The sequence below is a fragment of the Haematobia irritans genome, chromosome 3 (genome assembly GCF_050003625.1).
Source record: "Haematobia irritans isolate KBUSLIRL chromosome 3, ASM5000362v1, whole genome shotgun sequence".
Lineage (NCBI taxonomy): Eukaryota > Metazoa > Arthropoda > Insecta > Diptera > Muscidae > Haematobia > Haematobia irritans.
Window position 1 is genome coordinate 102,727,460 of NC_134399.1, and position 27,501 is coordinate 102,754,960.

Here is a 27,501-nt window from a genome sequence, read left to right on the forward strand (position 1 = left end):
TAATTCCCAGTAATAAAAAAAAGCATGAGAAAAAATGTGCTCTTTTTCAGATTTTCCAATATCCCTTATCTACAATATACAACTAAATAAAATATTAAGAGAACTGAGCGAAATGCTCACAATCAATTTTTTTCGATTCTCCAAACTGTGGTGATAAGTGTAGAGATACGTTTTCATTGTATATGTATTTGTTTCGAAATGAGTAAAAGTTGATCGTAAGCTGTACAAAAGTACTGACACAGAGCATAAGCAACTTTAATTTTTCATATAATATACCAGGAACCAGTTCTACAGCAAATCAGACATAAAGTGCACGCGTTGAAGAGAGCATATAGTACGGAACGTTTTATATTAACGGTATTTACTTTGTTAATATTTTTTTTAACAAAACATTGAAATAATAAGCCGTGAAAAGAACCAAAGGCTAGTGAATAAAATAACAAAACTACAAATTTTTACAAATAAAATCTGTTCAAAGAATATTTTAAGTACATATAAAAAAAGTGATTTTAGTTTGAAACTAAAAATCGAGAAAAAAAAAAACAAAAGTGAATTTTCATATATTCGAATAAACTTAAAATACAAAAAATGGAAAGTGTTGAAAATAAAACAGCTACCGGAAATGGCAACTCTGCCTTGGTGGATGCCAAAGATACACAAAACCTTTTGCCCCATTTGGAGTCATTGGAACGTATTATTAAATTACCCGTAGTTGGAGCTGCGTGGGATAAATCACAAGATGTCTATGGCAAAGTCAAAGGTAAGTGCAAATTGCTTATTCGCTAATGGTCGACACTTGGAAGATGTTTTTACAAGTCATTTGTGTCATATTGAAGTTAATCGTTTTGGCTTTTAGTCTATTTAAATCTATTTCGTTGAGGAAAAGAAATTAATCTCTCTCGGTACAACATTGTAGTCCGATGTGGACTATCAACAAACTACCAATCGACCTCAATATGTACATATGAATGTATAAACTTGCATCCATCATCCATTAGTATGTATGTATGTATGTATGTACAATTTCTATATGTGTAGGCAAAGCCAACAGCAATGACGATCGGCCGATGTAAGCCGAAGTTCAATGAACTCCCTAGTTTCGTTTTTCTATTGCATATTGAGGTGGGCATAGAGAGACAAACAAACCTTGAGCGATTCCAAATGTTTGCATAAAACGGTTGTCATATACCTACATACATACATACATACATTAGCATTACAAAAATATATAAGCATTATGTAAATATGATTTATCGAAAACAATCACACTGTCGAGTTGTTATTGTTGGCGTTGGTGTTGATGTGTGCATGGCTGTGTGGGGGACTTGATGCAAATTAACTGTAATTGCCTTTGTTGTTGGTGTAGACAACGAGTGCAAGTTTTTGCTTCAATTGCAATACAATTCTTCAAAGTGGAGAATAAAATACAAATAAAAAAGAATGGATCTCCAAAGATCAAATTTTTCTTTTTTCTACATTGGCCGACAAACAGTCTAGAACAAAGAATCGTGAGGTTCAATTTGCATGACATGAATTTTGTTGGTGGCTGGAGTTGCCACACAATTGTGATTTCATGTAAGATGACTTATATGAAATATTACACCTTTGTTGTTACATTTGTAACGGTCGATGAAGTAAATATTTATTCTTAGCAGAGGCGAAGTTCAAAGTCCATAGGTGCTTTTTGCATTTATAGATTATACAGTTATAATTTATTTTAAGAAAATGAAAGCTTAAAATGGGAATCCATTGTGGCCATTGAAAAAAAAACGCATTTTTACCAATACTTAACAATAAAATAAATATGATTACTAATAAGATAAGTCATCACAAAAAATGTAAATTCATAAGATTTTTTTAGAAATTTTTCAATATTTATTCAAATATTTTATTGCAAATGCAATACAATTTATTGGCATAATTATTTTTTTTTCACTTAAAATTTCGTATTTTGTAAAGGCCTTAAATTTTTGGTAAAATTTAAAACTTTTGGCAAATTCTGACTCATCTTGTGGGAAATACGAATTTATAACCTTAACTTTATGTATCATTTGTGTATAATTTTTTTTCATTTTTTTAAGATAATTTAACTAACGTACACTGAAAAAAAAACACACACCCAAAGATTTTGTCTTTACCTTAAAAATGTTGGCATTGATTCCGAACCAAAGAAGCGGAATATACAAGTAAGGATACTTGTAAGACACAATTCTCTTTTAAATTTGGGTTTTGTGTACTTGCTTTAATTTTTCCCTTTTTCAGCTTTTGTTTCTTCATATGCTATCAAAGTCAATTAAAAACGAGTTAACGACAACTTTATTTTCCAAATTAAGACTCGACTTCCAGTAGAAATTATGTTAGGTTTCAAATAAAAAACGTCTTTAAAATAATGTGTTGTATATTTAAACGATTTTTTGCTTTGTAGTCAAGATGCAAAAAGACAACAAATTTAAAGACAATTTCATTAAATTTAAAGAATTTTTCTGAATTATTAAAGTCAAGTTGACCTTAGCCCAAAAATTTTTTCTTTCATGTTATGATACCCGTTTTTAATTGAAAGAAATAAGCATTTACTAGTCAATCTTTTAATAATTAAGAAATTTTGTTTAAAAATAGGGTAAGGTAGTAAATTAAAAAAATAATTAAATAAAAAAAATGATTTTAAAATTTTTAATCGATTTTTGATACTGACCAACTTTTATAAATTGGCTTATAAATACAACAAAACAAAAAAAATGAATTCCATAGGAAAACGTGATGTAGATCTTTTAATGCTAAGCAGGGGAAAGTCACGACATCCAAATTCGACTTTTCATTAATCGAAAAAGTGGACCTCTGGACTTTTTTAATTTTACAAAAAAAAAAAAAATAAGTAAAAAAAATCGACTTTTCCAAAATTTTAGAAAGTCAGTAGAAGGGATTGTAGCTTATACTTTGAAAAAATATAAACCAAATATGAAATTTAATGCAACTCAAATTGTAGAATGCTCAATATACATAATATTAAGGACAAATATCTTTGAAATAAATTAATCAAATTTATTTAACAAAATTTAATCTTTTTTTTTAAATAGGATTCAAATCTTTAAAATTAGCATATTTCCGTTAAATTTGTATGTAAATTTCCTTATAGTAAATAACAACATTTTTCATTAAAAAAAAATAACCTTTAAATTTACTAAGAAATTAAAACGTTGGATCCTTATAAATCTTCACAAAAAGATATCACCAATATATTTCCAATTCAAAATTTAAGTTGAAATCGTAATCAATTAAAATATGAATGGATATAATTAATTTTTTAATCAAATTATATTAAATTAGTTAAATTAAGATTTAAAATAAATAAAAAAACTTCCAATTGAAATGATTAAAGTGATTGAATCAGAATTTTTTTTCTGTGTGTGGTATATAAGTTAGTTCTTTTTGTTTTTTTTTTTTTTTAATAACACAAATTTTTTCTTTGGTTTTTTGACATTTATTTGTATTAAGGTGCCAAAACCAAATAGTGAAAGATAGCCTTTTCGATTTATACGAAAACCGAGGTTTAAGCATCGGTAAATCGGTTTTCTGTATTTCAATGAAATTTATATTTATTTTATTATACATTTCTTCCATAAGTCGAGATTTGTGTAGAGACGTACTGAAGAAGTAAACCGGCTAACTAATTATTATACATTTATACCAATTACCACCAGTGTTTTGGTTTTAACCCATTTCGGCCTAACTAAAAAACCGAAAACTGAGTTTCAACAAATTTGGATTTTCGGATAAACCAAAAACCGCCTTAAAAACAAAAAAAAACCATATGAGTATGTGAATAACATTAAACTAGAATAAAATTTGATAAATGAGATTTGTGTCCTAATTTTAAAGATCGTAGATATAAAACTAGGTAGTCCGTAACAATGCCTTTAAAAAACCCCGTTGTTTTGGCTGGGAATCACTGCCAAATCCCTTACACTCAAAAAAAGTGAACCCTCTATTTCACTAAAGCCAATTTAACTTTAGTTCATGGAATTGTTAAGTTTTTAGAAATTTACTTTACTCTAATAATTATTTGCGTACGTTAAATGAACTAAAAACGGAGAAAAATTATACACAAATGAAGATTTACTAAATTATAAATTAAATATTTTAATTTGTAAATTTTACTACAAATGCGCCCATCTTGAACTTCGTATGGCACTAAAGATATTCTTGCAATTTTGAACTCCAATTTTTTCCTTCAAACTACAAAATTTTCTTTAACAAGTGAAAGAAAATGATTATGTTTAATAAATTTTCTTGAATTTGTCGAAAAATACTTACTTATTTTTTGTGATATCGTCGTGATGTCAGCGTTTGTAATACTGTTTAGTTAAAATTTTCTAAAAATAATTCATTTTTTAAAATTAACCAAAATTTTTCTTCGTGGTGGGTTCACTGTTTTTTCAGTGTAGGGAAGGACAACATCAATGCAAATGAACTTTTTTTAATGTATTAAGGATAAGGAAATGTCAACATTTTTATACCCACCACCATAGAATGGTGACGGGGGTATAATAAGTTTGTCATTCCGTTTGTAACGCATCGAAATATCGATTTCCGACTATATAAAGTATATATATTCTTGATCAGGGAGAAATTCTAAGACGATATAACGATGTCCGTCTGTCCGTCTGTCTGTCTGTCTGTCTGTTGTAATCACGCTACAGTCTTCAATAATGAAGCAATCGTGCTGAAATTTTGCACAAGCTCGTCTTTTGTCTGCAGGCAGGTCAAGTTCGAAGATGGGCTATATCGGTCCAGGTTTTGATATAGTCCCCATATAAACCGACCTCCCGATTTGGGGTCTTGGGCTTATAGAAATCGTAGTTTTTATCCAATTTGCCTGAAATTTGAAATCTGGAGGTATTTTATGACCATAAAGAGATGTGCCAAAAATGGTGAGTATCGATCCACGTTTTGGTATAGCCCCCATATAGACCGATCTCCCGATTTTACTTCTAGGGCTTATAGAAACCGAAGTTTTTATTCAATTTACCTGAAATTTGAAATCTAGAGGTATTGTAGGACCACAAATACGTGTGCCAAAAATTGTGAGTATCGGTCCATATTTTGGTATAGCCCCCATATAGACCGATCTCCCGATTTTACTTCTTGGGCTTATAGAAAACGCAGTTTTTATTCAATTTACCTGAAATTGGAAATCTAGAGGTATTGTAGGACCACAAATACGTGTGCCAAAAATTGTGAGTATCGGTCCATATTTTGGTATAGCCCCCATATAGACCGATCTCCCGATTTTACTTCTAGGGCTAATAGAAACCGAAGTTTTTATTCAATTTACCTGAAATTTGAAATCTAGAGGTATTGTAGGACCACAAATACGTGTGACAAAAATTGTGAGTATCGGTCCATATTTTGGTATAGCCCCCATATAGACCGATCTCCCGATTTTACTTCTTGGGCTTATAGAAAACGCAGTTTTTATTCAATTTACCTGAAATTGGAAATCTAGAGGTATTGTAGGACCACAAATACGTGTGCCAAAAATTGTGAGTATCGGTCCATATTTTGGTATAGCCCCCATATAGACCGATCTCCCGATTTTACTTCTTGGGCTTATAGAAACCGCAGTTTTTATTCAATTTATCTGAAATTGGAAATCTAGAGGTATTGTAGGACCACAAATACGTGTGCCAAAAATTGTGAGTATCGGTCCATATTTTGGGATAGCCCCCATATAGACCGATCTCCCGATTTGGGGTCTTGGGCTTATAGAAACCGTATTTTTGATCCAATTTGTCTGAAATTGGAAATCTAGAGGTATTTTAGGACCATAAAGAGGTGTGCCGAAAATGGTGAGTATCGATCCATATTTTGATATAGCCCCCATATAGACCGATTTCCCAATTTTACTTCTTGGGCTTCTAGAATCCGAAGTTTTTATCCTATTTGCCTGAAATTGGAAATCTAGAGGTATTTTCGGGTCACAAAGAGGTGTGCCGAAAATGGTGGGTATCGGTCCATATTTTAGTATAGCCCCCATAAGAACGATCTCCCGATTTAACTCCTTGGGTTTCTAGAAACCGTAGTTTTTATCTGATATGCCTGAAATTGTAAATATTCTGGTATTTTAGGCTCACAAAAACGTGTATCGGATTAAGTTTTTATCGGTCCATTTGGTAATGCCTCCATATAGACCGACTTCACTTCTTGAGGGTGTAGAAGGCGCACTGATAATGAAAATTGCTTGAAACTCAATGTAAAATTTCCAGATTTTACTTCTACAGATTTAAGATTTCAAATCAAGACGTTATTTTATAATTTTCTTGCACACTTACAAGAGATGTTAATGATTCCTCTAAAACTCAAACAAAAATGGTTCTTACAAATCCAGAATCTGATATAGTCCTCATAGGTGAAATCTTTAAATTTATCTTCGGGTTGTGTCCTCAAGTCCTCAAGTCCTCAAGCCCTCCTGAAATTTCAAAGGAAACCCTAATATTTGGTTCATGGTGGTGGGTATTTAAGATTCGGCCCGGCCGAACTTACTGCTGTATATACTTGTTTTTTACAAATTTGGAGTATTTAGTCGGTTTTTAAAATTGACTAAAAAGCCTGCGGTGTAGTTTCATCTATTTCATGAGTTAGTCAAGATCAATAAAAGATCCTTCTTCACATTCCCCTTTCATAACAAAGATGATTCGTCGATCTTTTCATTAAAACTCGACAAGTCGCTTTTGGCCAACGTCACAAGATTATTCGATTATCAAAAAAAAAAAAAAAAAACAAACAAACTAACAAGAGCTGATTTTGAAGATTACAAAAAGTCATTTTCAACTTTTACACCTTGTTTTTACAAACAGACAATTAACTGATAATTCGAATTTGGACTTAAAATCGAATTTTTCAAGTTTTTGAAAGTCGACTATAGATTTTTCTACTAGTCAAATATCCCAACAAAAAAATTGGTTCCAAAAAAAGTAGTTTAAATCCCCAATCTGTGATCCGGAAGTAGTGCAATCTTGGATCATCTCCAATGAATTTTACATGGGCTTGTCCTAGGGCGAAAGTACTCCTTTTTTGGATTATTTGCATTGCTTTAGAAGTTGTGCCTCGAATGAAGAAATTTAAAAAACGATTTTTTTCAACCAATTTAATTTTTTTTTCAACCATATTTTTTATTACACTATTATTTTCCTATTATCTAATTTTTTACAATTTGAAAAACTCTTTCGCTCCGACCGGGGGTTGAACCTGGGTTTGATGGCACCATAACAGAACGCCTTAGCACACTCAGCCACAAACGCCATTGAACATAAAGCGTCGAAAGGTCAATTCAAATGTTTGTGATATGATCGTAATACGACGCCAAGGAATAATATTCTAATTGCTTCTCGAAATGTTCTTTATTAGTATGAACGAAAAAATAAGAAACGCAGGTTCAAATCTCACCAGCGGCAAATTTCTTATCAAATATTTTTCTAAAAAAATATTTTGTTATGTATGCATCGTTTTTATCTTTTATTTTCGGCATATTTTTTCGTATAAATATTTTTTTCTGTTAAAAATCAACATAAAAATTAAAAATTCTTGTAATTTGCAAAACCTTCTCAAAAGAAATTCTATGGAAGCGAACAAGTCAAACGGCACAGGTTCAAATCCCAGCTGGGATGAAATTTATTTTTTTTTATTATTTTTTTACTTTTTTATTAATTTTCTATTTTTTTTTTTACAATTTAATTGTCCAAAATTTGCACTTAAAATAGCCTGATTGCATACTTTGTAATACTTGTCCACAAGGACTGCATCGGAAGTAGAAAAAAATCATTGGGGGATCCCAAGATGCGCTTTAGTAGAAATGTTTGTGGACTTGTCCAAAAGGACTGCATCGGGATTGGAAAAAATCATTGGGGGATCCCACGATGCGCTTTAGAAGAAATGCATGGGAAGTTAAAAAAAATCGATGGGGATTCTGGGATGGGCTTTAAAAGAAATGTTTGTGGAACCACTTCCATTTTTTTTGCTGGGGTATTAAATATCACGGAACTATGGCTAGATTTTTCGATTTCAACCAGCAATAAAAAATCCGTAATTCGGTTTAGAATATTTGAAAAGTTGGGTTTGAAGATTACGATACACCAACTTGAATTGTCCGAAAAAAAAAACTTTCTATCCATAACAAATTCCTGTTGTGGAGAACCAGTACCTTTGGAACCATACAAAGTTGTTCAACCTCAAATCTTGGGTAAGAAAATTACAATACACCAAATTATTATTTTTTTTTTTCGAAAAGGCTTTTCTGTCCATAAAAAAAAAAAATCCCTGTACTTTAGGAACCATACAAAGTTGCTCACCCGGTTAATAAAGATTTTGTATGGGATCCGCTGTTTTATTGACCTGAGAAATAATAACAAGATATTGAAAAACCGGACCTAAATGCTAAAAATGGTGCCATGCAAATGCGATGCATTACCGAAGTTTCAGATGATCAAGTAAAATTCCATGTAAAATTCAAGTAAAATTCCATGTAATGTAATAAATACCATAGCCCTCGCATATCATATCACAATATTTAATCAATATAATATGAAAATTATTCAAAGCACTTTGCTTGTTGATTGAAAGCTATTCTCTGCTATTTTTCCAACAATTTAAATCAATTATAAGCAAAACAAAAATATACATGTATAATTTGCATATTTATTTTTTTATTAGCATCAATCAAAGATCTACTTGGATATTGAAATTCTTTGCAATTATTATTTGATATACGTATTTAATAAATAAACACGATCAATATATGTAGTATATGCATATTATTTTTCTCTGATCGAAGTCAATCAATACCAAATGTACGTACCTACAAAGGAATGATTTTTTTGATTTTATTTATCATTATTGAAATCTAAAGTTCTATTGATTGTGCTTCTGCTTGCTGCCTTGTGTAAGTTAACCTTTTTTCTTTCCAGAACATCTGATGCATATGTCTGTGTCAGTTAGTGCCTGAGTTTGACATATTGTTGATAATTTAAATTTCAATTATATTTAATTGTTTTCAATTAGTTTGGAGGAGAGCATGTAAAGGAAAATCAACGACAAAAATGAAAAAAAAACTTTATGATTTGTGGGAAAATTGTGGAATTTTTACTACTGCTATTACGTGTGTGTGAAAAAAGTAGAAAATTGCTAAAGTTGTTTGTGTTTAGGTTTTCAATGAATATCAATTTGTAGTAATAAAAGTTTACTAGAAAAAAATGTTAAGGGGTGTGGCTGGTTTAATAGGTATCTTTGCGGGGGACTTTGATTTTTCGCTTTGCCTGAAACAGGTGTGGAGTCGTATGACTTTCCCATTATTTAGCCCTCAAAGAAATTGGTTATTGATTGTAAATTTTCAACAATGGAAAATATTTTGTAATGAGGCCAATGATTTCGTGTACTTTAAAATTTAAATACAACTGTTGCTTAGCATAGGAGATTAATTTTTTTAATATATACATATTTTTTTCTTTGACCAAAAATGCAATAATCTTTTCAATGAAGTTGTTTTGTTCTTAAAGTTAAGTGATTCGACATAAAAATGGTTGTGTTTACCTGAATAAAAATTTTCTTTTACTACTTTGCTTTAGTCATTCTGAACATTTTTTAAATTAATGAAATGATCAATTTACACACAATGTACACACAAAAAAAATTTCTGATTCAATCACGAAATTAATTGATCCAATTAATTTTTAATTGAAATGTCTTCAATCACAGAAATGATAGTATCAATTAAAAAATTAATTGAAGGTCAATTAAAAAGTTAATTGATCCAATTAAAAAATTAGTTTATACTATTATTTTTGTGATTTATTTTTGTTTCAATTAAAAAATTTGTTGAATCAATTAAATTTTTAATTGAATATTTTTTTAAACTCAATTAAAATTTTAATTGGAAAAATTTTCGTGAAAATTTTTTGTGTGTATAAAGATATTTTGATAAGGTGTCCAAATAACCGTTTCCTTTTAAAGCCGGTTTTCGGTTTATTCGAAAACCCCCTTTTTTAAAATGCGCAATTCAGTTTTTTATTTCACTCAAACCGACTTAGTGAACATGAGTTTTAAAAACTCATGCAACGATATTTTCGTTTATATGAAATTGACACTGAAAGTTCTGATGGTAGATGTGGGTACATTGTACACAGAAAAAATAAATTCCGTTGTTAAACTAATGATACATTTAACAAATTATTAAATCTTACACTCATAGAAAAAAATCTGCTAAAAACAGTAGTCGATGTCTGCTGTTATATTTTTGTACTTCAGGGTCTAATGAGCAACAGATTATACAATTTTTAGGTTATAAACTTTTTCCCAAAGTAGTTTTTGCTATATTTTTGCACTGTAATATACTTACAAGCTCCTAGGTTAGGTAAGGTTAGGTGGCAGCCCGATGTTTCAGGCTCACTTAGACTATTCAGTCCATTGTGATACCACATTGGTGAACTTCTCTCTTATCACTGAGTGCTGCCCGATTCCATGTTAAGCTCAATGACAAGGGACCTCCTTTTTATAGCCGAGTCCGAACGGCGTTCCACATTGCAGTGAAACCACTTAGAGAAGCTTTGAAACCCTCAGAAATGTCACGAGCATTACTGAGGTGGGATAATCCACCGCTGAAAAACTTTTTGATGTTCGGTCGAAGCAGGAATCAAACCCACGACCTTATGTATGCAAGGCGGGCATGCTAACCATTGCACCACAGTTGCTCCCAAGCTGCTAAATATGCCGCAATGCTATTTCAACATCAGTCACTGTATGTTCTCATTTTTCAGCAGACTTTTTGGTGTTTTAGCAGATTTTTTGCTCTTTATACAAATTTCTTTGGGTGTATGTTTTTTAAGTATGTCTCGAAAATTGTTTGAACTAAATTTGGGTATAATGTCCAATGACCGTTTCGATTTTTTTTTTGAGAAGCGAAATTTCATACGAATGCCTTTTTATTTGGACTGTAAAAATTTTCTTTAAATTCGGGTTTAACTTTGGGAAGAAATATATGACAAAGTAGATAAAAATTTCCTTGAAATGCAGAAAACCGGCTAACCAATGGTCGAAACACGGGTTTCGCGATTAACCGAAAATGCCAATTTTTTCACCATACGAATTTTTTCGGTTTGTGTAATTGAATCTCGTTAACCGATTAACCGGTGTCGGTCTTGGACATCCTATACTGGAAAACAGCATGTCCGAAAATTTTGTCTTTATACTAATGATTTTGGTATTGATTCCGAGCCAAATATGCCGATAATTAAACTAAGGATACATTTACGATACAATTCTTTTTCATATTTGAGTTTTGCGTACTTCATTTTAGGAAACAAATTTTAAATAATTCGTTTTTCAGATTTTTTTTCTTGGGCTATCAAAGTCCTTTAAAAAAATTTCCAAATTCAGACTCGACTCCAAGTAGAAATTATGATATGTTTCAAGAAAAAAAAACGTCTTCAAAAATGAAGAATAGAAAAACATGTCATAGTTTTAAACTATTTTTTTTTCAGACGATTTCATTAATTTTGAAGAATTTTCCAGAATTATTAAAGTCAAGTTGACCTTAGCAAATTAAAGTTTTCTTCTATATAAAGATACCCATTTTTAAGTCAATTCACTTAACCACAATGACCAATCGACTTCATTGAAAAGTTTATCGGATTTTGGACAAGGAAAAAAAACTTTATATTTCGATATAAAGTTTTTTTTTATTATATCTCTTCTTGCTATGAGAAATCTGCATTCGAATTTTAAGGACATGAAATCTTTGGCCTCGCCACAATATTTTTTTCAGTGTAGTTGGTAGGTCATCTCATTAAAAAACCCTAAAATTCGAAAGAAATTTTTAAACTGCTGTAAATGCTAAACTCTATTGAAAATTCGTAGTTCTTTCCAATACAACGAAAAAATTACAAGCACTGGGCGAAATTACCTACATTAGTTTACAAAATAATTTTTTTTTCATGTACATTTGATGAAATGTGACTTTTTATGTATTTTGATCTGCTGAATTCGAAAAATTTAAAAATTTTTTTATGGAACAGTTTTTGAGTTATCTCGTTATTTTTAGTTTTTGTGTGGCCGAGTGGCATTTTTGTGTGGGTGAGTTGCTCACATTTGCATGATTTGATATCGGTCGTTTTTCTTCTAGTTGGTCTTAGTAATTACATTGGAGTATAATCTATACAACCATAAAGAGAAATTTCCCGTTGCCACTGTTTGCTAAAATAGTAAACATTGCCCGCTACTTTCTCAGCTCGATTTCACTATATCATAATTTAGGTTTACTGAACAAGGTAAAATAGGTAACCTTGTAGTGACCGTAATGCAATAAAAATATATTAGGAATTTGTCAATAAAGCTTTAATTGGCTGAGTGTGATAAACATCCATATATACTAGGATTAGCAAAATCTAGTATTCGAGAACCAGAAAACTACAAAAATATTCCTACGGCAAAACTCTAGATTTTTTAAAGACTTTCTTCATATAAAATTTGCATAAAAAATAAAAGTAAAAATAAAACACGTTATACTTATCTTTTCGTACACAATAAACGACACATCTGGATATCGTGCCATAGTGGATTAAAAACCACATTTTATAAATGTTTCCAGTTATATAAACAAACAAAAAATAAATAAAATAATATAAAAACAAAACAGAAACGACATTGTTTGTTTGCTTGTTCATATACCTGTACAAAGTCCAAATTGATTTGCATAAAAAACACCTCATTTCATTAACGATGACAAATACTATGATACTTTTTTCTATTATACTCTTGGCAAGTGTAGAGAGGTAGATTATTTTTTTTTTTATAAATAAAATTGCTTTATTTATGGGTGAGTAGGTATAAAGCAAATAATCAGCAGATAACAAATTTTTATGAAATATCGGGGGAAAAATGCATATATAGAACAGACCATAAAACTTGTTTTAATGAATTTCTATTAAAAATTAACAATTATTTAAACATTTATAAAATATCAAACTATGCACTGAAAAAATATTGTAGAGAGGCCAAATATGTCATATCCTTAAAAATGGAAAAAAATAGATATAAAGTTTTTTTGCTGATCCACAAGTCGATAAACTTTTCAATTGAAGTCGTTTTGTCCTTATAGTTAAGTGATTCGATTTAAAGCTTACAAATGGTGAAAATTTCTTAAAAAAAATCATGAATCCGTTTTACAATTTGTTGACTTTTTGTATCTTACACTAAATACAGATTATTTTTAATTTCTGAATTCAAACAAATTTAGGGTGTTGCTTTTATATTTATATTTTTGGAAATTTATTGGAGCCTTATTATGATTTTTATTCTATTTTTCTCTAACTATCCATTGTTAAATATTTATCACCGTGGTGCATACACAGGGTCTTGGGTTCAAACCCAGTTTCGACCAAACACCAACAAGTTTTTCAGCGGTCGATTATCCCACCTCAGTAATGCTGGTAATATTTCTGAGGGCTTCAAAGCTTATCTAAGTGGTTTCACTGCAATCTAGGAACGCCGTTCTGACTCGGCTATAAAAAGGAGGTCCCTTGTCATTGAGCTTAACATAGAGAAGTCTAAGTGAGCCTGAAACATTGGGCTGCCACTATACCAAACCTAACCTAACTCTGTAGGTGTAAAACTTAGTATGGCTCCTAATATCAGGCGTTTCTGTTCAGATTGTGATAAAATTGCAATAAACATGTACTTCTTAATTTTCATAAATAAGGAAATGCAGTTCATCTCCCAAACCTATATGTTTATGTGTATGTTCCATTGGCTAATACATCTAAATTTGAAATTTGAGTAACATTTGTCAATAAATAAGAGAATTATGGACAAATATGGGAAAATCGAGCTGTGCATATATATGGGAGCTATATCTAAATGTGAATCGATTTGGATGATATTTTACAGGTTTGATTGATACCAGAGAAGGTTACCTTGTTGCATATTTGAGTAAGATAGGTTAATAAATAAGGCCACTATGGTCAAAATTAAGATTTTTAGGGGATTTTTTTTTTTAAATTGGGCGATACATATACACGCAAAGAAAAAAACGTTTTGAAACCGTGTATTGAAAACGTTTTTGTTGGAGTTTTTTGAATTGCTTCGAAAATTTTAAACTTTTATCACCAAAAAAAAAACATCGTATGTTACAAAATTTTTATTTTTTCAATAACAAAAACGTAAGAAAAGTCTAAAGTCGGGCGGGGCCGACTATATTATACCCTGTAACACCTTGTAGATCTAAATTTTCGATACCATATCACATCCGTCAAATTTGTTGGGTGCTATATATAAAGGTTTGTCCCAAATACATACATTTAAATATCACTCGGTCTGGACAGAATTTGATAGACTTCCAATAATCTATAGACTCAAAATTTAAGTCGGCTAATGCACTAGGGTGGAACACAATGTTAGTAAAAAAATATGGGAAACATTTAAATCTGAAGCAATTTTAAGGAAACTTCGCAAAAGTTTATTTATGATTTATCGCTCGGCATATATGTATTAGAAGTTTAGGAAAATTAGAGTAATTTTTAAAACTTTTCGACTAAGCAGAGGCGATTTTACAAGGAAAATGTTGGTATTTTGACCATTTTTGTCGAAATTAGAAAAACATATATATGGGAGCTATATCTAAATCTGAACCGATTTCAATCAAATTTGGCACGCATGGCAATTCTACTTCCTGTGAAAAATTTCAACTATATCGGAGTCAAAAATTGGCCTCTGTGGTCATATGAGTGTAAATCGGGCGAACGATATATGGGAGCTATATCTAAATCTGCACCGATTTCAATAACATTTGGCACACTTGACTATAATAGCAATTGTTCTTCTTGAGCAAAATTTTAAGCAAATCAGGGTAAAACTCTGGCTTCTGGGGCCATATAAGTCCATTTCGGGCGAAAGGTATATATCGGAGCTATATCTAAATCTGAACTGATTTCTTCCAAAATCAATAGGTTTCTATTCCAAGCCAAAACACATACTTGTGCCACATTTGAAGTCGATTGGACTAAAACTGCAACCTAGACTTTGATTACAAAAATGTGTTCACAGACAGACGGACATGGCTATATCGACTCAGGAGCCCACCCTGAGCATTTTTGCCAAAGACACCATATGTCTATCTCGTCTTCTTCTGGATGTTGCAAACATATGCACTAACTTATAATACCCTGTTCCACAGTGTGGCGCAGGGTATAAAAATATTTTTGAACCAACAAAACAGTCCATTTCCACACAAAAAAAATTTTTTCTGATTCAATCACGAAATTAATTGATCCAATTAATTTTTTAATTGAAATGTCTTCAATCACAGAAATGATAGTATCAATTAAAAAATTAATTGACAGTCAATTAAAAAATTAATTGATCCAATTAAATATTTTATTGATACTATTAATTTGTGTGATTGATTTTTATTTCAATTAAAAAATTTGTTGAATCAATTAAATTTTTAATTGAATATTTTCTAAAACTCAATTAAGATTTTAATTGGAAAAATTTTCGTGAAATTTTTTTCTGTGTCGTTGACATCAAGCACTTTTCTTTTCTGACTTTATGTCGTTAATAAGTCACATTTTACATTTCATAGTAAACATTTAATATAGTAGTATGTTATGTTGAACATCTTTTCCGAATCTTCCGAACATATCTGGAATATATGTAAAAAAAAAACTTTTTGGTGTTCGTTCGACGCAGGGATCGAACCCATGCAAGGCGGACGTAGGTTAGGTTAGGTTAGGTTAAGTGGCAGCCCGATGTATCAAGCTCACTTAGACTATTCAGTCCATTGTGATACCACATTGGTGAACTTCTCTCTTATCACTGAGTGCTGCCCGATTCCATGTTAAGCTCAATTACAAGGGATCTCCTTTTTATAGCAGAGTCCGAACGGCGTTCCACATTGCAGTGAAACTACTTAGAGAAGCTTTGAAACCCTCAGAAATGTCACCAGCATTACTGAGGTGGGATAATCCACCGCTGAAAAACTTTTTGGTGTTCGGTCGAAGCAGGAATCGAACCCACGACCTTGTGTATGCAAGGCGGGCATGCTAACCATTGCACCACGGTGGCGGACGTGGCAACCACTGTTCCACGGTGTCCAACTAAAAGTATGTTTCTGTTAAATAAAGTTTGTTTAATCGGCTCGTAGGTGCCGCAAGCATAAATATAACTTATATGAATAATTGTCTATTGATGACAATAACAGCTACAACGGACTCGGAAGAAATTTGCTCCTCCAAGAGGCTCCAAAACCAAATCTCGGGATCAGTTTATATCTATATATATATAGTAATGGACTGATATGGACCACTTTTAGCATGGTTGTTAAATATCATATACTACCACCACGTACCAAATTTATACCAGATGGGATGAATTTTGCTTCTCCATAAGGCACAGGAGGTCAAATCTGGGGATCGGTTTATATGGGAGCTATACATAATTATTAAGACAAATTAGTTATTCAAATAATTTTAATTATGTTTCATTATATTTGTTAACTATATTGTATTAATTAAAATAACATTTTATTATTTATAATTTATTATTATTGTATTTGTGTATTTCCCCAGCAGGTTAAACCCATAGTTGATATGTCCAAAATATAGCATTCAATGTCTGGAGAACGTTGTTTTAGATTTCGTCATAATTTTTTGTCAACTTGACATTTCGGGTTTTTTTGTTTTGTTTATTTTAACTCAATATCTAAGACGTGTGACATTATTCCCTGAAAACAGTGTAATTACTCATAGGCCAACCCTCCCTAATAAACAAGGGCGTGCGTCAATACAATTGCTCTATAGAATTAATTCTAAAATATGGACGAATGTTCAAATAGATTTTGAAATTCCAAATAAGAAATATTAAACCACATACGTATAAAAATATCGGATGATTTTTCAATTTTTAAACGACTATATAAATTTTGCTTAATTAGCAATAATATAAAATGCTTAGCTTATACCGTTTTATTGTTTTCAATTTCAAATATCAAAATTTTTTTATTCAATATAATATGTGAACACCATATGAATTATACAAAGTCATATATGATATCAAATAAAATGAACTTCGTATTGGATTTTTTTAATTTAATCACCAGCATAACAAACAAAAAAAAAAAAGAAAACAAAATTTCCAGAATATATTTTATTTCTTTTCTGTTAATAATTATCACCAAAAGTTATAATGAATTTTTTTCACACTTATTTTGTATAAACTCAATATTGAGTTATCGTTTCATTTATTTACTTTTTGGCAAGTGTGTGGAATGTTGATAAAAAGACATATTTTGCGATTATTTTGGGACCTTGAACAGTTTGAAAAATAAAAAATAAAAAAAAATAAAAACTGCACAAAGTAACTCGAGAATAATAAACAAGCATCACTGCACTAGGAGGATAGGATTTTTATGTTTTATACATGGAATGTTGTTTCTTTTTTTAATTCCGAAATGGAGATAAACGAGATGAAAGTTATATTGATATCAGAAATTATGAATATACAGACCGTATATTCCTTGTGGTGTATATACTACCAATCAATTTAATTTAAATACTACCTAGTAGTCCTTTTTATAAGATTTTTAAATATTTCTGCAGATTATTTTTTTCTTCTTTTTTTCAATTTACTTTAAATAGTACAAGTAGTTCTTTTTGCAATATTTTTTAATATTTCCTCTGTTTTCTTTTTGGCGTTTTATACCCTCTACCATAGGATGGACGGTATATTAACTTTGTCATTCCGTTTGTAACACATGGAAATATTGCTCTAAGACCCCATAAAGTATACATATTCAGGGCCGTGGTGAAATTCTGAGTCGATCTAAGCATGTCCGTCAGTTTGTCTGTTGAAATCACGCTAACTTCCGAACGAAACAAGCTATCGACTTGAAACTTGATGGTATTGCAAATGGGCCATATCGGTTCACTTTTACGTATAGCCCCCATATAAACGGACCCCCTTATTTGGTTTGCGGAACCTCTAAGAAAAGCTTATTTCATCCGATCTGACTGAAATTTGGTACATGGTGTTGGTATATGGTCTCTAACAAATATGTAAAAATTGGTCCACATCGGTCCATAATTATATATAGCCCCCATATAAACCGATCCCCAGATTTTGCTTGCGGAGCCTCAAAGAGAAGCAAATTTCATCCGATCCGGCTGAAATTTGGTACATGATGTTGGTATATGATCTCTAACAAATATGTAAAAATTTGTCCACATCGGTCCATAATTATATATAGCCCCCATATAAACCGATCCCCAGATTTGGCTTGCGGAGCCTCAAAGAGAAGCAAATTTCATCCGATCCGGCTGAAATTTGGTACATGGTGTTAGGATATGGTCTGTAACAAACGTGCAAAAATTGGTCCACATCGGTCCATAATCATATTTAGCCCCCATATAAACCGATCCCTAGATTTGGCTTGCGGAGCCTCAAAGAGAAGCAAATTTCATCCGATCCGGCTGAAATTTGGTACATGGTGTTGGTATATGGTCTCTAACAACCATGCCAGAATTGGTCCACATCGGTCCATAATTATATATAGCCCCCTTATAAACCGATCCCCAGATTTGGCTCGCAAGCCTCGAAGAGAAGCAAATTTCATCCGATCCGGTTGAAATTTGGTACATTTCGCTAGTGTATGATCGATAACAACTATCCCAAAATTGGTCCGAATCGATCTATATTATATATAGCCCCTAAATAATAACCCGATAAATAACCCGATCCCCAATCACAGAAAAATCACGATTGCCACTCGTGCCAAAAATAATCTACCAAATTTTTATTGCCATAGAAAATTTTGTCACCTTTTTATATTTCTATAGAAATTTTTGTCAAAATTTTATTTCTATAGAAAATTTTGTCAAAACTTTATTACTATAGAAAATTTTGTCAAAATGTTATTTCTATAGAAAATTTTTCAAAATATAATTTCTATACAAAATTTTGTCAAAAATTTATTTCTATAGAAAATTTTGTCAAAATTTTATTTCTATAGAAAATTTTGTGAGAATTTTATTTCTGTAGAAAATTTTGTCAGAATGTTATTTCTATAGAAAATTTATGAAGCATTTCAAAGTTGGAGAGGAATATTTTGCAAAATCTTCCAAAACGTCAATAATACTACCAATCTACCAAACAGTAAAATATCTGCCATGTTTGCTAGACTCGTGTTCATAATTGTATATAGCCCCCATATAAAGCGAACCCCTATTTTTATTTTGGCTCTATACTTACCGCACAAAAGTTCATATCGGTTCGTAATTATTTCTTCTCTATATATACTGGTCAAGAACTGAATATATAAAGGGTGATACGGTCAAAATTTGGTTAAGGGAAAACGCGTGTAAATCGGTGAAATCGTTTATTTAAAAAATCAAATTAAATTTCTTTTTCAAGTTCAATTAGTATAAAATTCAGGAAAAATATTCAGTTAGGCTTTCGCTTTTCCAAATCCGAATTGCCGGGCCTCACGCTTGACACCTGCCATCAGATTTTGTACAGCCACCTTGTCCACCTTCTTCGCCGCAGAAAGCCAGTTTGCCTTGAACTGCTGCTCGTCTTTAGCAGCTTTTTTGGTCTTCTTTAGGTTCCGCTTGACAATAGCCCAGTATTTCTCAATTGGGCGGAGCTCTGGCGTGTTGGAAAGGTTCTTGTCCTTGGGAACCACCTGCACGTTGTTGGCGGCGTACCACTCGATGGCCTTTTTACCGTAATGGCAAGATGCCAACTCCGTCCTAAACAGTACTGAACAACCGTGTTTCTTCAGGAAAGGCAGCAGACGTTTATTCAAACACTCTTTCACGTAAATTTCTTGGTTGACAGTCCCGGAAGCTATGAAAATGCTGCTTTTCAAGCCACAGGTACAGATGGCTTGCCAAGCCAGATATTTCTTTGCGAACTTTGACAGTTTTATGTGCTTGAAAATATCTGCTACCTTTTCCCTTCCTTTTGCCGTATAAAACTCCTGTCCCGGAAGCTGCTTGTAGTCGGCTTTGACGTAGGTTTCGTCGTCCATTACCACGCAGTCAAACTTCGTGTACAGCCTCCGGAATCGCGCTTTGGCCGTCGTATTTTGTTTATCGTCGCGATTTGGAGTCACTACCTTCTTGTAAGTCGATAGTCCGGCTAGTTTTTTGGCTCGATGCACGGTTGTAGACGATACAGCCAGCTTATTTGCAGCATCTCGGAGAGAAAGGTTAGGGTTTCGCTTGAAACTACCGGCAACTCTCTTTGTCGTCTCAGCGGCTTCCGGTTTTCGATTTCCCCCCTATCCAGACTTCCTGGCTGTCGACAAACGTTCCCCAAATACTTTAATTATATTTGTAACGGTTGATTTGGCAACTTTTAGCGATTTTGCCAGCTTTGCGTGCGAGTAGCTCGGATTTTCGCGATGCGCGAGCAAAATTTTGATACGCTGCTCTTCTTGCTTGGACGGCATTTTGACAACTGAAGAGTGAATTCCAAAATCAAAATAGGAGCAACATTCTACACACACACACACACCTTCAAAATGAGGGGTGTTCAGGTTTTTTAAATGCAAAATTGAAAGAAATACGTCAAGTTTATATTGACCAAATTTTGACCGCATCACCCTTTACATATTTAATAGACCTTTCTTTTGTCTAGTATATATCCCGCATGGGACTAACTTGCAATTTAGAAGATGATGTTAAGAAGTTTTAAGATGCCTTGCCATGGGCCGCAACCCAAGTAATTTAATTGTGGATGTCCATCTTTAGTAGAAGTTTCTACGCAATCCATGGTAGAGGGTACATAAGATTCGGCCTGGCCGAATTTACGGCCGTATATACTTGTTTTCTGCTGGTTTCCGTAGGAACGATATTTTGGACAAACGAAATTTTCCTTTGTCGTTGGAGAGCATATAAACCCAAATTTGTGACAAGCTATTGGATTGCTTCACAATAAAACTCCGATTTTCTAGAATTTCGTTTCTCAGAAACGAAACCTCTTTTTTCATGGTATATATTATTAATAGAGATTCCAAAAATCATCGATAATTTCATAGAACCAATAAACTGGGAAATTTATGTGTAACTCTCATATTAATGGTATTTCCTTGTTATAACGAATTTCATAGATTTATTGTTCATACAATTTTGCGATAACTGCAAAATACAAAACAAAAGAAAAAATATTCATGCAAAAAATAGTTATTAACTCTTATCGTCTGGCTGAGTTTGTTAAATCGTAAAATACTTTCTTCTATTGTATTTTATACAATCTTATCAAAATGGGGTCAAGAACAATTAATTTTTCACAAAAGATGGATAGATAAAAATGTGAAAGTAATTCGATAAAAAAATACCCAGACTAAAATTTCCTTATCGAAATTGAAACTTATTTCATGCTTTTCTATTTATTATTTTTTTTTTTAGGAAAAAATCGTGTCTTCAATTGGGCATTGAATGCTGCCGAAGATTGTGTCTCACGTGCTGTCACGACTGCTGCTCCAATTGTTTGTAAATTGGATAGACCCATACAATATGTTGATCAGACCCTAGTCAAGGGTATTGATAAATTGGAAGTCAAGGCTCCCATTATTAAGGATACACCTCAGGAAATCTATAATCAAGCCAAAAATAAAGTTATCGATGTCGTCCAACCACATATTGATCGTGTGGTTAAATTTAAGACTGCTGGTCAGCAAAAAGCTTCCTCATTAAAAGATTTAGCCTGGCAAAAGGCCAATGAAGTTTTGGCCACACAATATGGTAGTTTGGCTGTGAATGGCGTTGATACAACAACGGCGCTGGCAGAACGTTTATTGGAATACTATTTTCCCAAATCGGAATCCGATGTAGAGGAAGATAATGGTGAGTACAAGAGAATGTATGTATACATTTATTATATAATGAATGGGTTATTACAAGCAAGGCTATAATATAGAAATGGAGGAGTATGTTATACACGCAGAGAAGGAATATGATCACCTCAAACATGTTTCAAGAGCAAAATGTTATTTTTGTATGGTGACCATGTAACATGTTTGTCACTAAAATGTTATTTTCTCGTCAAATATAACCTGCTTGCCGAAATCAGATACATGATTTCCGAGAAAATAACATGGTTGCGAAAACCATGTTACATGGTCACGACTCAAAAATAACATTTTGCTCTTTAAACATGTTTGAGGTGATCATATTCCATCTCTGGGTGTAGGCAATAAAAATTTTAAGAAGAAAAATATTTAAAATTTATGGACACTCATAGGAAAAAATTCAGCAAAACCCAACAGCCTCTGCACTGAGAAAAAAGCATGCCCGGTTTCAAAGATTTTGTCTTTACTTTAACAATTTTGGTATTGATTCCGAGCCAAATAAGCGTAAGGATACTTTGAAGATACACTTCTCTTTTAAATTTTGGTTTTGTGTACTTGACTCTAGGAAGCAAATTTTAATTTTTCGCTTTTTTAGCTTTTTTTCTTCATACGCTATCAAAGTCCTTTAAAAACAAGTTAATGACAACTTTTTTTTCCAAATTCATAAACGACTTCCAGTAGCAATTATGCCATGTTTCAAATAAAAAAAACGTCTTTAAAAGAAAGTGTTGGAAAACATAACCTATTTTTGAACTATTTTTTTTTTCTTTGTAGTCAACATGCAAAAAGACCTCAAATTTAAAGACAATTTCATTAATTTTAAAGAATTTTTCTGAATTATTAAACTCAAGTTGACCTTAGTCAAAAAAATTTTTCTTCCATGTTAAGATACCCATTTTTAAGTCAAATAACTTAATTATAAGGACAACATAGCTTCATTGAAAAATTGGTTGACTTTTGGAAAAAGAAAAAAACTTTATATTAGAGAAATGCTTCTTATACGCTAATCAAAATTTGCATTCGTATTTTAAGGACATGAAATCTTTGGCCTCACGACAATTTTTTTTTTCAGTGTGACTGTTCTTATTATACCCCATAAAGTATATATATTCAGGGTAGTGGTGAAATTCTGAGTCGATCTGAGCATGTCGGTCCGTCCGTCCGTCTGTTGAAATCACGCTAACTTCCGAACGAAAAAAGCTATCTAGTTGAAACTTGGCACAAGTAGTTGTTATTGATGTAGGTCGGATGGTATTGCAAATGGGCCATATCGGTCCACTTTTACGTATAGCCCCCATATAAACGGACCCCCAAATTTAGCTCCCAGACCCTCTAAGAGAAGCAAATTTCATCCGATCCGGTTGAAATTTGGTACATTGTGTGAGTTATGGTCTGTCACAACCACGCAAAAATTGGTCCAAATCGGTCCATAATTATATATTGCTCCCATATAAACCGATCCCCAGATTTGGCTTGCAGAGCCTCTAAGAGAGGCAAATTTCATCCGATCCGGCTGAAATTTGGTACATGGTGTTAGTATATGGTCTCTAACAACTATGCAAAAATTGGTCCACATCGGTCCATAATTATATATAGCCCCCATATAAATCGATCCCCAGATTTGGCTTGCGGAGCCTCTAAGAGAAGCAAATTTCATCCGATCCGGCTGAAATTTGGTACATGATGTTAGTATATGGTCACTAATAGCCATGCAAACTTTGGTTTACATCGGTCCATAATTATATATAGCCCCCATATAAACCGATTCCCCGATTTGGCTTGCGGAGCCTCTAAGAGAAGCAAATTTCATCCGATTCGGTTGAAATTTGGTACGTGGTGTTAGTATATGGTCTTTGACAACCATGCACGAATTGGTCCATATCGGTCCATAATTATATGTAGCCCCCATATGAACCGATCCCCAGATTTGACCACCGGAGCCCCTTGAAAGAGCAAAATTCACCCGATCCGGTTGAAATATTTTACGTGGTGTTAGTATATGGTCTCTGACAACCATGCAGGAATTGGTCCATATCGGTCCATAATTATATGTAGCACCCATATAAACCGATCCCCAGATTTGACCACCGGAGCCCCTTGAAAGAGCAAAATTCACCCGATCCGGTTGAAATATTTTACGTGGTGTTAGAATATGGTCTCTAACAACCATGCATTTAAACCGATCCCCAGATTTTACATCCGGAGCTATTGGAGGAGCAAAATTCATACGACCCGGTTGAAATTTGGTACGTGTTGAAAGCTGGTACATTGCGCTAGTATATGGCAGCTAACAACCATGCCAAAATTGGTCCATATCGGTCTATAGTTATATATAGCCGATCCCCAAAAATAATCTACCAAAATTGTATTACTATACAAAATGTTGTCAAATTTTTATTTCTATAAAAAATGTTGTCAAAATTTTATTACTATAAAAAATTGTGCCAAGATTTTATTTCTATAGAAAATGTTGTCAAAATTTCATTTCTAAAGAAAATGTTGTTGAAATGTTGAAAATTTTGTCAATTTTTTTTTTGCTATAGAAAATCTTGTCCAAAATTTATTTCTATAGAAAATTTTGTCAAAATTTTATTTCTATAAAAAATTTTGTCAAAATTTTATTACCATACAAAATTGTGTCAAGATTTTATTTCTATAGAAAATTTTGTCAAAATTTAATTCCTATAGAAAATTTTGTCAAATTTTATTGCTATAGAAATTTTTGTCCAAACTTTATATCTATAGAAAATTTTGTTAAAATTTTATTACTATAGCAAATTTTGTCCAAATTTTATTTGTATAGAAAATTTTGTCAAATTTTAGTGCTATAGAAAATTTTGTAAAATTTTTTGCTATAGAAAATTTTGTCAAATTTTATTGCTATAGAAAATTTTCTCCAAATTTTATTTCTATAGAAAATTTTGTCCAAATTTTATTACTATATAAAATTTTGTCAAAATTTTATTACTATAGAAAAATTTTGTCAAGATTTTATTTCTATTGAAAATTTTGTCAAAAATTTGTCAAAATCTTATTACTATACAAAATTGTGTCAATATTTTATTGCTATAGAAAATGTTGTCAAATTTTATTGCTATAGAAAATTTTGTCAAATTTTATTGCTATAGAAAATTTTGTCCAAATTTTATAGAAATAAAATTTTGTCAAACGGAATTATTTACGTATTTAATCGGCCTTTTATTGTTTAAATTATACACCGTAAAGACTAACTTACAGTTGAGAACACGGTGTTAAGAAGTTGTAAGATACCTTGCCATCGGCAAGTGTTAACGCAACCCAAGTAATTCGATTGTGGATGACAGTCTTTAGTACAAGTTTCTATGCAATCCGTGGTGGAGGGTACATAAGATTCGGCCTGGCCGTTCTTACGGCCGTATATACTTGTTTTTTTTTTATAATAATCCATCGCTACCAGCAAATCATTGATTAAAAAGCTTTAGTGGCTGATTCAACTTTCAGTGCGGTCTAAAATTTAACGACCAGATGATTTTATCTGTCAACAAATTATTAGGGCTTGCCTTCTTTGGCATTTAAGTTTAGAAATTGAATTTGTATGTTAATTATTCAAATGAATTAAAAGTCAATGATTAATATCTTCTAAACTATTCTAGTTAAAAGAAGCATGGTATGACTGTTATAACTAAATTAAAATTTTTTTGCATGATATTGCTAGCATATATTTCATATAAGGGCAAACTATCCTCTTCAAGTAATTTAAAAAACTAAGTCTTTTGAAGCCCATTTAAATATGGCATTTATGAGATTAGAATATATCTCGATTTTTAAAATATTGCAATAATGCATGTTCAATGTTCTTAATTATTATAATAAAATTTATTTTTTTGACCTGGTGATGGTTTTTGTATATAAATGTTTGTCTTTATTAACAAAACAAAGTTAATTCGTTGCTTGACTAAATTATATAAGAAATCCAAAAATTGTCCTATTCCCGATTTCCATATCCCTTATCAATATACCATCAACTACGTATTAAATGTTTCGTCAATAATACCTAGAACTTCTTTCTCTTTGCCTTTCGTTTTAGTTGAAGAAATTTTTAATCATGATATAGAAATTGATACTAGATTCATAGTAGCTGCATCTACAGTATTTCTATCCATGTCCCTGAAAATCATAACCGAAATTGTTGAATATGTTAGACAAAATCCTGAAATTATCAATCTAATCGATAGGCAAATCAATGATTTTATGGTAAGCCTATATGAAAAAGAGTCCAACTAGAAGTTTATACCAATTGAATAAATTATTTCAAACATTTTTTTAATTTATTTGCCCATATATCGACATTCTAATAATTTGTTATTTTGCATTTGTTTTTATTTTTAGTCCCAGTTCCCGCCAGCGAGGACCCAGTCCTTCACACAGTACAGACAGTGGGAAGACTCAAGAATAAGATATCCCGTCGCGTCTATACAAATGTATCCCGACAAATCAGAAAAGTCCAAAAAGGCAACGTGAACGATTACCTAAGCTCCTTGATTGCTGCCTTGAAACTGCATCAATATATAAATTTCATTAATTCCTCCATGGGCACAAATATCGAACAATCCACCTTGACTGATGGCTCCTCAACAGCGGCGACGTCATCAAAGGCCAACAATCATAAAGTGCAGAAATAATTTGGTCCTTCGACTATAATTTCTCCATAAATTTAAAATACATTTAAAATTTATTATTTTTTTTTTTTTGCTTTATAATTTTGTTATATATTAAACAAAAACAAGTTTTCTTTAAATGCTAATGATTTTGAGAAGAAGTAAAATTAAAGAGAGTTAAAAACATAACGAAAAAACCATGTAAATATTTACAAACCTTTTTATATATTATTTGATTTTTATCGTGTTTTTAAAAACCATATTTAATGAATCTAATTTTAAATTAAAAGAAAAATCCAACACTCTCTTTAAAAAAATATATATTTCGATTATTTCTTCTCTTTCGAAAATTGTAAAGAAAACAATTGATATGATTGTGTATAATCAAATGAATTTTTTTGTCATTATTAAGCTTTAATATTGAAGTAATATCATTAGAACTATCATAGGAGCATACATCCGCACATACATATATATATTTGTTTGTAGTAAGATATGTATTTATGAATATTTAGAATTTTTGGAGATGAACTCTAAAATGTTAGTTGGTAGATTTAAATACGAAGTAAATTAAAAAGAAAAACACTAAGTGAATCACCATAAAAATCCATTAGCAAGTTCTAAATTTAAAAAATATAATTTTTTCCAGATTTTACCATTGAACAGTTTTTCCTTTTTTTTATTAAGATGACACTGCTATAGGAAATTATTACATTTTTGGTTTTTAGAACTTGGAGAATTGGTATGATTCTTGTCGAATGGTGTTTTCTTTTTTAAATATTTATAGTTTTCTTTTTTTATATAATTTAAGCATGCCTCAAGTGTCATGTATTAAATATTATGTATATCATAAATATATGAAATGTATTTACAAGTAAAAAAAAACACATTAATTAAGTATGAATTCTTTAATATTCAAATATATTTATAAGTGAAATATACTGAACAAAAAATATATTTATATAACAAAAA

At 31.6% G+C, this 27,501-nt stretch overlaps 1 protein-coding gene across 2 annotated transcripts; it reads left to right on the forward strand.

Moving 5' to 3' along the window:
* The first annotated feature begins 267 nt into the window (after window positions 1-267).
* Lsd-2 (Lipid storage droplet-2) lies at window positions 268-27,501 on the forward strand. 2 transcript variants are annotated; one of them, XM_075298691.1, is made up of 4 exons: window positions 268-760; window positions 21,450-21,887; window positions 25,959-26,125; window positions 26,261-26,642. In XM_075298691.1, exons 1-4 carry the CDS (start codon window positions 589-591, stop codon window positions 26,390-26,392), a joined length of 909 nt encoding a protein of 302 aa, XP_075154806.1. In that variant the 5' UTR covers window positions 268-588; the 3' UTR covers window positions 26,393-26,642. The 2 variants fall into 2 exon arrangements, with proteins under 2 accessions (XP_075154806.1, XP_075154807.1); XM_075298692.1 differs by lacking the exon at window positions 25,959-26,125 and having other exon boundaries at window positions 273-760; window positions 26,261-27,501.